Raw genomic sequence first — 12,593 nt, 5'->3', positions numbered from 1 at the left:
CCATAGCTGACCCCCCAGCCCCATAGCCGACCCCCCATCCCCACAGCTGACCCCCCATCCCCACAGCCGACCCCACAGCCCCACAGCCAACCCCACAGCCCCATAGCTGACCCCCATCCCCATAGCCGACCCCCCAGCCCCACAGCTGACCCCCATCCCCACAGCCGACCCCCATCCCCACAGCTGACCTCCATCCCCACAGCCGACCCCACAGCCCCACAGCCACCCCCCATCCCCACAGCCGACCCCCCAGCCCCACAGCAGACCCCCTCAGCCCCACAGCCGACCCCCCATCCCCATCCCCACAGCCGACCCCCTCAGCCCCATAGCCGATACCCCAGCCCCACAGCCACCCCCCATCCCCACAGCCGACCCCCATCCCCACAGCCGACCCCCATCCCCACAGCTGACCCCCCATCCCCACAGCCGACCCCCCATCCCCACAGCCGACCCCCATCCCCACAGCTGACCCCCCATCCCCACAGCCACCCCCCAGCCCCACAGCTGACCCCCCAGCCCCACAGCCGACCCCCATCCCCACAGCCACCCCCCAGCCCCACAGCCGACCCCCATCCCCACAGCTGACCCCCATCCCCACAGCCGACCCCCCATCCCCACAGCCGACCCCCATCCCCACAGCCGACCCCTCAGCCCCACAGCCGACCCCCATCCCCACAGCTCACCCCCCATCCCCACAGCCACCCCCCATCCCCACAGCTCAACCCCCATCCCCACAGCCGACCCCCCATCCCCACAGCCGACCCCCATCCCCACAGCCGACCCCCATCCCCACAGCCGACCCCCCATCCCCACAGCCGACCCCCATCCCCACAGCCGACCCCCATCCCCATAGCCGACCCCCATCCCCACAGCCGACCCCCATCCCCACAGCCGACCCCCATCCCCACAGCCGACCCCCATCCCCACAGCTGACCCCCCAGCCCCACAGCCACCCCCCATCCCCACAGCCGACCCCCATCCCCACAGCCGACCCCCATCCCCACAGCCGACCCCCATCCCGTCCCCCACCGGTGGTGCCGGAGGTGAAGATGTACAGCGCCGTTTCCCCCATGTCGGGCGGCTTCCAAACGTCCTCCGCTCCCAGCTCCGCCGGCGCCGCTTCCGAAGCTTCGTTCAGATCCTCGCCGCCGGCCGCGTTCCCCCCGGCCCCCATCACCCAAACGGCCACGCCGGCTTCCCGCAGCTCCTCCACGATCGGCTCCACAGCCCCAAAAAGTTCTGCGGGGTTCCACGGACGCCCGGCGGGGATCAGCGCCGCCCGACCCCCCCCCGAACCGCCCGCATCCCCGGCCCCGACCCGGCCTCAGTTCTGCCCCATAGAGCGCAACGGCCCACTGAGCCCATCAACCCCACACACCCCATAGAGATCCCGCACACCCCATAGACCCCATAACTCCATAGAGACCCCCCCACCCCCCATACAGACCCCACAACACCCCATAGACCCCATAACTCCACAGAGACCCCCCCACCCCCCATACAGACCCCACAACACCCCATAGACCCCATAACTCCGTATAGATCCCCCCCATCCCATACAGACCCCACAACACCCCATAGACCCCATAACTCCATAGAGACCCCCCCCATCCCATACAGACCCCACAACACCCCATAGAGATCCCACACACCCCATATAGACTCCGCACACCCCATCTACACCCCACAACACCCCATAGACCCCATAACTCCATAGAGACCCCCCACACCCCCCATACAGACCCCACAACACCCCATAGACCCCATAACTCCATAGAGACCCCCCCACACCCCATACAGACCCCACAACACCCCATAGACCCCATAACTCCATAGAGACCCCCCCCATCCCATACAGACCCCACAACACCCCATAGACCCCATAACTCCATAGAGACGCCCCCCCATCCCATACAGACCCCACAACGCCCGATAGACCCCATAACTCCATAGAGACCCCCCCACCTCCCATACAGACCCCACAACGCCCCATAGACCCCATAACTCCATAGAGATGCCCCCACCCCCCCATACAGACCCCACAACACCCCATAGACCCCATAACTTCATAAAGACACACCCCCATCCCATAACCCCCACACACCCCATAGAGATCCCACACACCCCATATACACCCCACAAACACCTCATAGGCCCCATAACTCCATAGAGACCCCCCCACCCCCCATACAGACCCCACAACACCCCATAGACCCCATAACTCCATAGAGACCCCCCCAATCCCATAATCCCTACACACCCCATAGAGATCCCACACACCCCATATAGACTCTGCACACCCCATCTACACCCCACAAACACCCCATAGACCCCATAACTCCATAGAGACCCCCACACCCCCCATACAGACCCCACAACACCCCATAGACCCCATAACTCCGTATAGACCCCCCCACCCCCAATACAGACCCCACAAACACCCCATAGACCCCATAACTCCATAGAGATGCCCCCCCCATCCCATACAGACCCCACAACGCCCCATAGACCCCATAACTCCATAGAGATGCCCCCACCCCCCATACAGACCCCACAACACCCCATAGACCCCATAACTCCATATAGACCCCCCCCCATCCCATAACCCCTACACACCCCATAGAGATCCCACACACCCCATATAGACTCCACACACCCCATAGACCCCATAACTCCATAGAGACCCCCCCCACCCCCCATACAGACCCCACAAACACCCCACGGACCCCATAACTCCATATAGACCCCCCCCATCCCATAACCCCACAACACCCCATAGACCCCATACCCACCCCACGGGCCCCACAGACCCCACAGACCCCATAGACCCCATATGGACTCCACAGACCCCATACACACCCCACAGACCCCATAGACCCCACAGACCCCATACATCCCACACGGACCCCACAGACCCCATAGACCCCATACATCCTCCAGACCCCATATACCCACAGACCCCATAACCCCATACGGACCCCACAGACCCCATACACTCCGCAGACCCCATAGACCCCATACATCCCACAGACCCCATAATCCCATACAGACCCCACAGACCCCATACATCCCACACACACCCCACAGACCCCATATGGACTCCACAGACCCCATACACCCCACAGACCCCATAACCCCATACGGACCCCACAGACCCCATAACCCCATACATCCCCCAGACCCCATATACCCACAGACCCCATAACCCCACACGGACCCCACAGATCCCACATACCCTATACCCACCCCACACCCCCCACACGGACCCCACAGACCCCATAACCCCATACATCCCCCAGACCCCACAGACCCCCAGACCCCATACATCCCACAGACCCCATAACCCCACACGGACCCCACAGACCCCATAACCCCATACACCCCACAGACCCCATACACCCCATAGACCCCATAACCCCATACACCCCACAGACCCCATACATCCCACAGACCCCATACATCCCACACGGACCCCACAGACCCCATAACCCCATACACCCCACAGACCCCATACACCCCATAGACCCCATAACCCCATACATCCCACAGACCCCATATACCCACAGACCCCATAACCCCACACGGACCCCACAGATCCCACACACCCTATACCCACCCCACACCCCCCACACGGACCCCACAGACCCCACAGACCCCATACATCCCACACACACCCCACACACCCCACACACCCCATAACCCCATACGGACCCCACAGACCCCATACATCCCACACACACCCCACAGACCCCATATGGACTCCACAGACCCCACAGACCCCACAGACCCCACAGACCCCATATACCCCACACGGACCCCACAGACCCCATAACCCCATACGGACCCCACAGACCCCATACATCCCACACACACCCCACAGACCCCATATGGACTCCACAGACCCCACAGACCCCACAGACCCCATAACCCCACACGGACCCCACAGACCCCATAGACCCCATACATCCCCTAGACCCCACAGACCCCCAGACCCCATACACCCCACAGACCCCATACATCCTACAGACCCCATAACCCCACACGGACCCCACAGACCCCATAACCCCATAGACCCCATAACCCCATACATCCCACAGACCCCATATACCCACAGACCCCATAACCCCACACGGACCCCACAGATCCCACACACCCTATACCCACCCCACACCCCACACACGGACCCCACAGACCCCATAGACCCCACAGACCCCATAACCCCATAAACCCATACATCCCCCAGACCCCACAGACCCCCAGACCCCATACACCCCACAGACCCCATACATCCCACAGACCCCATAACCCCACACGGACCCCACAGACCCCATATGGACCCCACAGACCCCATAACCCCATACGGACCCCACAGACCCCATATGGACTCCACAGACCCCATAACCCCATACATCCCCCAGACCCCTCAGACCCCCAGTCCCCATACACCCCACAGACCCCATAACCCCACACGGACCCCACAGACCCCATAGACCCCATATGGACCCCACAGACCCCATAACCCCACACACCCCACAGACCCCATACGGACTCCACAGACCCCATAGACCCCATAACCCCATACGGACCCCACAGACCCCATACATCCCACACACACCCCACAGACCCCATATGGACTCCACAGACCCCACAGACCCCACAGACCTCACAACCCCATACACCCCCCAGACCCCCCAGACCCCCATTCCCCATCCCCATCCTACAGATCCCATCCCCACCCCCCCTCGCCCCCCCGGCCCCCCGGCTCCGCTCACCGCTCTCCACCAGCAGCGCCCTGGCGCCGCTCTCCCGCACGCAGTGCCGCAGCGCCGCGGCTCTCAGCTCGGCCCCCAGCAGCGCCGGCCGCGCTCCGATGGCGATCAGCGCCATCCAGCCGCACACGAACGCGGGGCCGTTGCGGGCCAGCAGCCCCACCGCCACGCGCGGCCCCAGCTTCTCCCCGCGCCCCCCCAGCAGCGGCCGGTCCCGCAACGCCGCCACCATCCGCGCCACCCTCTGGGCCGCCTCCCCGTAGCGCACGGTCCCTTCCCGGACCCGCAAAAACGGCCTTTGCGGGCCTTTCCGAGCTTCCTTCAAGAACCTCGCCGCCAAACTTTCCCCCCCGTCCCGCAACAGCCGCCGGCGGCACCGCGCCGCCCGCACCACGAACGCCGCGTCGGCGCAAAGCGGAGCCCAACGCCGCCGCCACCGCAACGCCAACGCGGCCGCCGCCACCGCCGCCAGCAGCAGCAGCAGCAAAACGCACGGCGCCATGGCCGACCCCCCCCCCCCACCCCCCCCTCACAGCTTCTCCCCCCCTCGGACCCCCCCCCCGAAAAAGAACCGCACCGCCCCCCTGTAGGGGCCGCCCCGCACCGCCCCGCACCGCCCCGCCCCGGCGCGTAGAGCGCAGCGCTGCCTGCGGCGCCACGTGGGGTCGCGGCCCGCCTGGACCCCCCCCCATATCGCGCCCCAATGGGGTCACGGTGAACCCCCCCCCCCCCCATGGGGTCATATTGACCCCAAACCCCCCACAGCGCCCCAATGGGATCACAGTGCCCCCCCCCCCCCCATAGGGTCACAGCCTATATGGACCCCCCCCATATCGTGCTCCAATGGGGTCACACTGCCCCCCCATAGTGCCCCCCCCCTTTCAATAGGGTCACAGTGCCCCCCCCCCCTCCATAGGGTCACACCCCATATTGACCCCCCCGCATATCGTGCCCCAATGGGGTCACACAGCCCCCCCCCCCCACCCATAGTGCCCCCCCCATGGGGTCATATTGACCCCAAACCCCTCACAGCGCCCCAATGGGGCCACAGCGCCCCCCCTCTCCATAGAGTCGCAGCCTATATGAACCCCCCCCTTCCCATATTGCCCCCATGGGGTCTCATCCCATATTGACCCCCCCCCATATCGTGCCCCAATGGGGTCACAGCACCCCCCCTCTCCATAGGGTCACAGCCTATATGGACACTCCCCCTTCCCCATATTGCCCCCATAGGGTCACACCCCATATTGACCCCCCCCCATATCGTGCCCCAATGGGGTCACAGTGCCCCCCCTCCCCTATAATTTCCCCCCCCCCAATTGAGTCATATTGATCCCAAACCCCTCACAGCGCCCCAATGGGGTCACAGGGCCCCCCCCTCCCCATAGGGTCACAGCCTATATGGACCTTCCTCCCCCCTCCCCATATTCCCCCATAGGGTCACACCCCATATAGGCCCCCCCCATATCGCGCCCTAATGGGGTCACACAGCCCCCTCCCCCGACCCCCCACTCCCCAATGGGGTCATATTGACCCCAAACCCCCCACAGCGCCCCAATGGGGTCACAGTGCCCCCCCCCTCCCCATAGGGTCACAGCCTATATGGACCCCCCCCATATCGCGCTCCAATGGGGTCACACTGCCCCCCCATAGTGCCCCCCCCCTTTCAATAGGGTCACAGTGCCCCCTCCCCTCCGTAGGGTCACAGCCTATATGGACCCCCCCCCCCTTCCCATATTGCCCCCATGGGGTCTCACCCCATATTGACCCCCCCAATATCGTGCCCCAATGGGGTCACAGTGCCCCCCCCTCCCCCATAATGCCCCCCCCATGGGGTCATATTGACCCCAAACCCCCCACAGCGCCCCAATGGGGTCACAGCGCCCCCCCCCTCCCCATAGGGTCGCAGCCTATATGAACCCCCCCCTTCCCATATTGCCCCCATGGGGTCTCATCCCATATGGACCCCCCCCCATATCGTGCCCCAATGGGGTCACACAGCCCCCCCCCCCCCCCCATAGTGCCCTCCCCATGGAGTCATATTGACCCCAAACCCCTCACAGCGCCCCCCTGTGGTCACAGCCTATATGGACCCCCACCCCATACTGTGCCCTAATGGGGTCACGGTGCCCCCCCATAGTGCCCCCCCCTTCCAATAGGGTCACATTGCCCCCCCCCCCCCTCCTCCACCATTCCATGGGGTCACACCCCATATTGACCCCCCCCCATATCGTGCCCCAATGGGGTCACAGTGCCCCCCCACCCCATAGGGTCGCACTCCATATCGACCCCCCCCCCATCGTACCCCAATGGGCTCAGGCTTCTCCCACGGCGCCTCCCCCCAGTGTCCCCTCCCTGATGACCCCCACCCCAAATAGCGCATCCCCCCCCCTCCCCCATACACCGCGCTCCCCCCGCCCCCCATACTGTGCCCCCCCCCCCCCCTTTTTGCCGATGGGGGGATTTGAGGGGGGGCTTCGGGGGGGGCTCTGAGCGCGCGGTGCCGCCGGGTACAAAACGGTGCGAGGTTTTTATTGCCTTTAAAAAAGAAAACACTTAAAAATCACCGACGGGGGGGGCGGGGGGGTCACGGTGAGAGACCCCCCCCCCCTCCAACCCCCCCCCATCACCCCCAGCCGCTCGTGCTCACACTTTTTATTTACATCTCGCGTCTGAAAATCAGCACAGCGGTGATGGGAAGGGAGGGGGGGGGGGGGGAACCACTGCCAGCCCCCCCCTCCTCAGCCCCCCTCACCCCCCCCCCTTTTGAGGAGACCCCCAAAATGCGGCTCCTGTGAGGGGAGGGGGTGCGGTTCCACCCCCCGCCACCAGGGGGCGCCGCTCCAAAGGGGGCGCGGAGCAGCGCAGCGGGAGCCGCTCTGCCCCGCGGCATCTCAGTCGCTGTCGGAGCCCACGGCCGAGGAGCCCTTCCGCTTCCGCTTGGTGGGTTTGGGTTTGGTGTCCTCCTCCTCCTATGGGGACAGCAGGGGGCGATGGGGGGGGTCCGACCCCAATCATCCACCCGGGGGTCCCGGCCCCATAGGGAGGCACACGACCCCATAGGGAGAGACGAGGGCCCGAAGCCCTGCGCTCAGCCAGGAGTCCCAGCCCCATAGAGGGACGTGGCCCCATAGGGAGAGATGCAGCCCCATAAGGAGGGACGCAGCCCCATAGCGGAGCACACGACCCTATAGGGAGAAACGTGGCCCCATAGCCCTGCACTCAACAAGGAGTCCCAGCCCCATGGGCGGCCCACGGTCCTATAAGAGCAAACAGCCCCACACCCACCTGGGGGTCCCAGCCCCATAGGGACACCCAGCCCCATAGAGGAGTCCACAGCCCCATAGGGACACCCAGCCCCACACCCACCAAGGGGTCCCAGCCCCATAGGGGATCCCAGTCCTATAGAGGGGTCCCAGCCCCACACCCACCAAGGGATCCCAGCCCCACAGGGACACCCAGCCCCACACCCACCAAGGGATCCCAGCCCCATAGAGGGGTCCGCAGCCCCATAGGGACACCCAGCCCCACACCCACCAAGGCATCCCAGCCCCATAGGAACACCCAGCCCCATAGAGAAGTCCACAGCCCCATAGGGGTCCCAGCCCCACACCCACCAAGGAGTCCCAGCCCCACAGGGACACCCAGCCCCACACCCAACAAGGGGTCCCAGCCCCATAGAGGAGTCCACAGCCCCATAGGGACACCCAGCCCCACACCCACCAAGGGATCCCAGCCCCATAGAGGAGTTCACAGCCCCACAGGGACACCCAGCCCCACACCCACCAAGGGATCCCAGCCCCATAGAGGAGTTCACAGCCCCACAGGGACACCCAGCCCCACACCCACCAAGGGATCCCAGTCCTATAAAGGGGTCCCAGCCCCATAGGGACACCCGGCCCCACACCCACCAAGGGATCCCAGTCCTATAGAGGGGTCCCAGCCCCAATAGGGGCCCACAGCCCCACACCCATCAAGGGGTCCCAGCCCCATAGGGGTCCCAGCCCCACACCCACCAAGGGGTCCCAGCCCCATAGGGGATCCCAGTCCTACAGAGGGGTCTCAGCCCCATAGGGACGCCCAGCCCCACACCCACCAAGGGGTCCCAGCCCCATAGGGGGTGCCAGTCCTACAAAGGGGTCCCAGCCCCATAGGGACACCCAGCCCCACACCCACCAAGGGATCCCAGTCCTATAGAGGGGTCCCAGCCCCAATAGGGGCCCACAGCCCCACAACCACCAAGGGGTCCCAGCCCCATAGGGGGTGCCAGTCCTATAGAGGGGTCCCAGCCCCACACCCACCAAGGGGTCCCAGCCCCATAGGGGGTGCCAATCCTATGGAGGGGTCCCAGCCCCATAGGGACACCCAGCCCCACACCCACCAAGGTGGCACATCCCCATAGGGGATCCCAGTCCTATAGAGGGGTCCCAGCCCCATAGGGACACCCAGCCCCACACCCACCAAGGGATCCCAGCCCCATAGAGGGGTCCCAGCCCCACAGGGACACCCAGCCCCACACCCAACAAGGGGTCCCAGCCCCATAGGGGATCCCAGTCCTATAGAGGGGTCCCAGCCCCATAGGGGTCCCAGCCCCACACCCACCAAGGGGTCCCAGCCCCACAGGGACACCCAGCCCCACACCCACCAAGGGGTCCCAGCCCCACAGAAGGGTCCCCAGCCCCCCCCTCACCGAGGCGCTGCTGGACGCCGACTCCTCCTCGTTGTTGGGGGGCTGCGCGGCGCTCTTGCGGCTGCGGGGGCTGGCGAGGGCGGCCTTGCGGCGGCTCTTGGGGGGTTTGCTGGACGAATCCTCGTATTCCTCAGCCAGGGAGAAAAGGTCGCTGAACCTGGGGGGGGAAAAAGGGGGGGGGGGATGAGAGGGGCCGGGTGGAGGCGGCTGGGTTATGGGGTGGGGGGGGGGGGGGGGTTGGGGTCTCACTTCATCTTATGCGCCTCGTCGCAGCTGGCCTGGACGTGCTGCAGGGCCTGCAGGATGGGCGTCTGGCTGAAAACTGCAGGGGAGGGGGGAGAAGGGGGGGGGTCGATGGGGGGCTGGAGACCCCACCTCGTTGAAGCCCATCAACCCCCACAGGGTGAGGGACGCTCAGCCCCACACACAGCAAGGGGTTCCTGCCCCATAGGGACACCCAGCCCCATAAGGGGGCACCCAGTTCCAATGGGGGCACCCAGTTCCAATAGGGACACCCAGCCCCATAGAGGGGTCTGCAGCCCCATAGAGATGCTCAGCCCCACACCCACCAAGGGATCCCAGCCCCATAGGGACACCCAGCCCCATAAGGGGGCACCCAGTTCCAATAGGGACACCCAGCCCCATAGAGGGGTCCACAGCCCCATAGAGATGCTCAGCCCCACACACAGCAAGGGGTCCCAGCCCCATAGGGACACCCAGCCCCATAAGGGGGCACCCAGTTCCAATAGGGGCACCCAGCCCCATAGAGGGGTCCGCAGACCTATAGGGACACCCAGCCCCATAGAGGGATCCACAGCCCCATAGAGATGCTCAGCCCCATACACAGCAAGGGGTCCCAGCCCCATAGGGACACCCAGCCCCATAGAGGGGTCCGCAGCCCCATAGAGATGCTCAGCCCCACACACAGCAAGGGGTCGCAGCCCCATAGGGACACCCAGCCCCATAAGGGGGCACCCAGTTCCAATAGGGGCACCCAGCCCCATAGAGGGGTCCGCAGACCTATAGGGACACCCAGCCCCATAGAGGGATCCACAGCCCCATAGAGATGCTCAGCCCCACACACAGCAAGGGGTCCCAGCCCCATAGGGACACCCAGCCCCATAAGGGGGCACCCAGTTCCAATAGGGGAACCCAGCCCCATAGAGGGGTCCGCAGCCCCATAGAGATGCTCAGCCCCACACACAGCAAGGGGTCCCAGCCCCATAGGGACACCCAGCCCCACACCCACCAAGAGATCCCAGTCCTGTAGAGGGGTCCCAGCCCCACACCCACCAAGGGATCCCAGCCCCATAGGGACACCCAGCCCCATAAGGGGGCACCCAGTTCCAATAGGGGCACCCAGCCCCATAGAGGGATCCACAGCCCCATAGAGATGCTCAGCCCCACACCCACCAAGGGGTCCCTGCCCCATAGAGACACCCAGCCCCATAGAGGGGTCCACAGCCCCATAGAGATGCTCAGCCCCACACACAGCAAGGGGTCCCAGCCCCATAGGGACACCCAGCCCCATAAGAGGGCACCCAGTTCCAATAGGGACTCCCAGCCCCATAGAGGGGTCCGCAGACCTATAGGGACACCCAGCCCCATAGAGGGATCCACAGCCCCATAGAGATGCTCAGCCCCACACACAGCAAGGGGTCCCAGCCCCATAGGGACACCCAGCCCCACACCCACCAAGAGATCCCAGTCCTGTAGAGGGGTCCCAGCCCCACACCCACCAAGGGATCCCAGCCCCATAGGGACACCCAGCCCCATAAGGGGGCACCCAGTTCCAATAGGGGCACCCAGCCCCATAGAGGGATCCACAGCCCCATAGAAATGCTCAGCCCCACACACAGCAAGGGGTTCCAGCCCCATAGGGACACCCAGCCCCATAAGGGGGCACCCAGTTCCAATAGGGGCACCCAGCCCCATAGAGGGGTCCGCAGCCCCATAGAGATGCTCAGCCCCACACACAGCAAGGGGTCCCAGCCCCATAGGGACACCCAGCCCCATAAGGGGGCACCCAGTTCCAATAGGGGAACCCAGCCCCATAGAGGGGTCCGCAGCCCCATAGAGATGCTCAGCCCCACACACAGCAAGGGGTCCCTGCCCCATAGGGACACCCAGCCCCATAGAGGGGTCCGCAGCCCCATAGAGATGCTCAGCCCCACACACAGCAAGGGGTCCCAGCCCCATAGGGACACCCAGCCCCACACCCACCAAGAGATCCCAGTCCTGTAGAGGGGTCCCAGCCCCACACCCACCAAGGGATCCCAACCCCATAGGGACACCCAGCCCCATAAGGGGGCACCCAGTTCCAATAGGGGCACCCAGCCCCATAGAGGGATCCACAGCCCCATAGAGATGCTCAGCCCCACACCCACCAAGGGGTTCCAGCCCCATAGGGACACCCAGCCCCATAGAGGGATCCACAGCCCCATAGAGATGCTCAGCCCCACACACAGCAAGGGGTCCCAGCCCCATAGAGGGTGCCAGTCCTATAGAAGGGTCCCAACCCCACACCCACCAAGGGGTCCCAGCCCCATAGGGACACCCAGCCCCACACCCACCAAGAAATCCCAGTCCTATAAAGGGGTCCCAGCCCCACACCCACCAAGGGATCCCAGCCCCATAGGGACGCCCAGTCCCATAAGGGGGTACCCAGTTCCAATAGGGGCACCCAGCCCCATAGAGAGGTCCGCAGACCCATAGGGACACCCAGCCCCATAGGGACACTCAGACCCATAGAGGGATGCACAACCCCATAGGGACAGCCAGCCCTTCACCCACCAAGGGATCCCAGTCCTATAGAGGGGTCCCAGCCCCACACCCACCAAAGGGTTCCAGCCCCATAGGAACACCCAGCCCCATAGAGGGATGCACAGCCCCATAGGGACACCCAGCCCTTCACCCACCAAGGGATCCCAGTCCTATAGAGGGGTCCCAGCCCCACACCCACCAAAGGGTTCCAGCCCCATAGGAACACCCAGCCCCATAGAGGGATGCACAGCCCCATAGGAACACCCAGCCCCATAGAGGGATGCACAGCCCCATAGGAACACCCAGCCCCATAGAGGGATGCACAGCCCCATAGGAACACCCAGCCCCATAGAGGGATGCACAGCCCCGTA

At 64.9% G+C, this 12,593-nt stretch overlaps 3 protein-coding genes across 7 annotated transcripts in view; all 3 read right to left on the bottom strand.

The window, feature by feature from the left end:
- Window positions 1-1,029: 1,029 nt before the first annotated feature.
- On the bottom strand, window positions 1,030-4,600 carry LOC128078801 (collagen alpha-2(I) chain-like; the record flags this gene model as incomplete). Its single annotated transcript, XM_052679355.1, is given in 8 exon segments — window positions 1,030-1,204; window positions 2,418-2,457; window positions 2,703-2,894; window positions 3,030-3,302; window positions 3,470-3,606; window positions 3,655-3,759; window positions 4,029-4,154; window positions 4,277-4,600. Coding segments are annotated over 8 exon segments (1,372 nt in total), but the record flags the coding sequence as incomplete, so codon positions are not given.
- Window positions 4,601-7,578: 2,978 nt separating this feature from the next.
- INTS3 (integrator complex subunit 3) overlaps window positions 7,579-12,593 on the bottom strand; it is a 49,358-nt gene continuing 44,343 nt past the window's right edge. For both annotated transcript variants that reach the window (XM_052679351.1, XM_052679352.1), the window contains exons 28-30: window positions 9,709-9,781; window positions 9,460-9,616; window positions 7,579-7,741 (exon numbers count right to left, since the gene is read on the bottom strand). In XM_052679351.1, coding sequence (XP_052535311.1) covers window positions 7,664-7,741; window positions 9,460-9,616; window positions 9,709-9,781 — 308 coding nt within the window. In that variant the 3' untranslated portion in view covers window positions 7,579-7,663. The remainder of the gene's footprint in view (window positions 7,742-9,459; window positions 9,617-9,708; window positions 9,782-12,593) is intronic.
- On the bottom strand, window positions 8,844-12,496 carry LOC128078798 (uncharacterized). Of its 4 annotated transcripts, none has more exons than XR_008205809.1 (2): window positions 10,145-12,496; window positions 8,844-8,898 (listed from the first exon to the last, which is right to left on the bottom strand). XR_008205809.1 is itself a non-coding variant. In XM_052679353.1 (2 exons), the coding sequence occupies exons 1-2, from the start codon at window positions 12,351-12,353 to the stop codon at window positions 10,480-10,482; spliced, it is 1,116 nt and encodes a 371-aa protein (XP_052535313.1). In that variant the 5' UTR covers window positions 12,354-12,496; the 3' UTR covers window positions 9,788-10,479. The 4 variants fall into 4 exon arrangements, 1 of the variants encoding a protein (XP_052535313.1); XR_008205808.1 differs by lacking the exon at window positions 8,844-8,898 and adding an exon at window positions 8,906-9,041 and having other exon boundaries at window positions 10,025-12,496; XR_008205807.1 differs by lacking the exon at window positions 8,844-8,898 and adding an exon at window positions 8,912-9,041.

This window comes from Tympanuchus pallidicinctus, unplaced genomic scaffold (assembly GCF_026119805.1).
Source record: "Tympanuchus pallidicinctus isolate F22 unplaced genomic scaffold, pur_lepc_1.0 scaffold171, whole genome shotgun sequence".
Lineage (NCBI taxonomy): Eukaryota > Metazoa > Chordata > Aves > Galliformes > Phasianidae > Tympanuchus > Tympanuchus pallidicinctus.
The sequence above is the reverse complement of the archived record's forward strand: the minus strand, read 5'-3'. Positions and strand labels throughout refer to the sequence as shown.

Excerpts from the sequence above, each read along its gene's own strand:
- LOC128078798 (XM_052679353.1), bottom strand. The coding sequence starts at position 12,353 with ATGGGGCTGTGCATCCCTCTATGGGGCTGGGTGTTCCTATGGGGCTGG. Across the intron at positions 11,401-12,158 it reads GTCCCTATGGGTCTGCGGAC|CCCTCTATGGGGCTGGGTGC; the intron begins CTCTCTATGGGG and ends GGGGCTGCGGAC.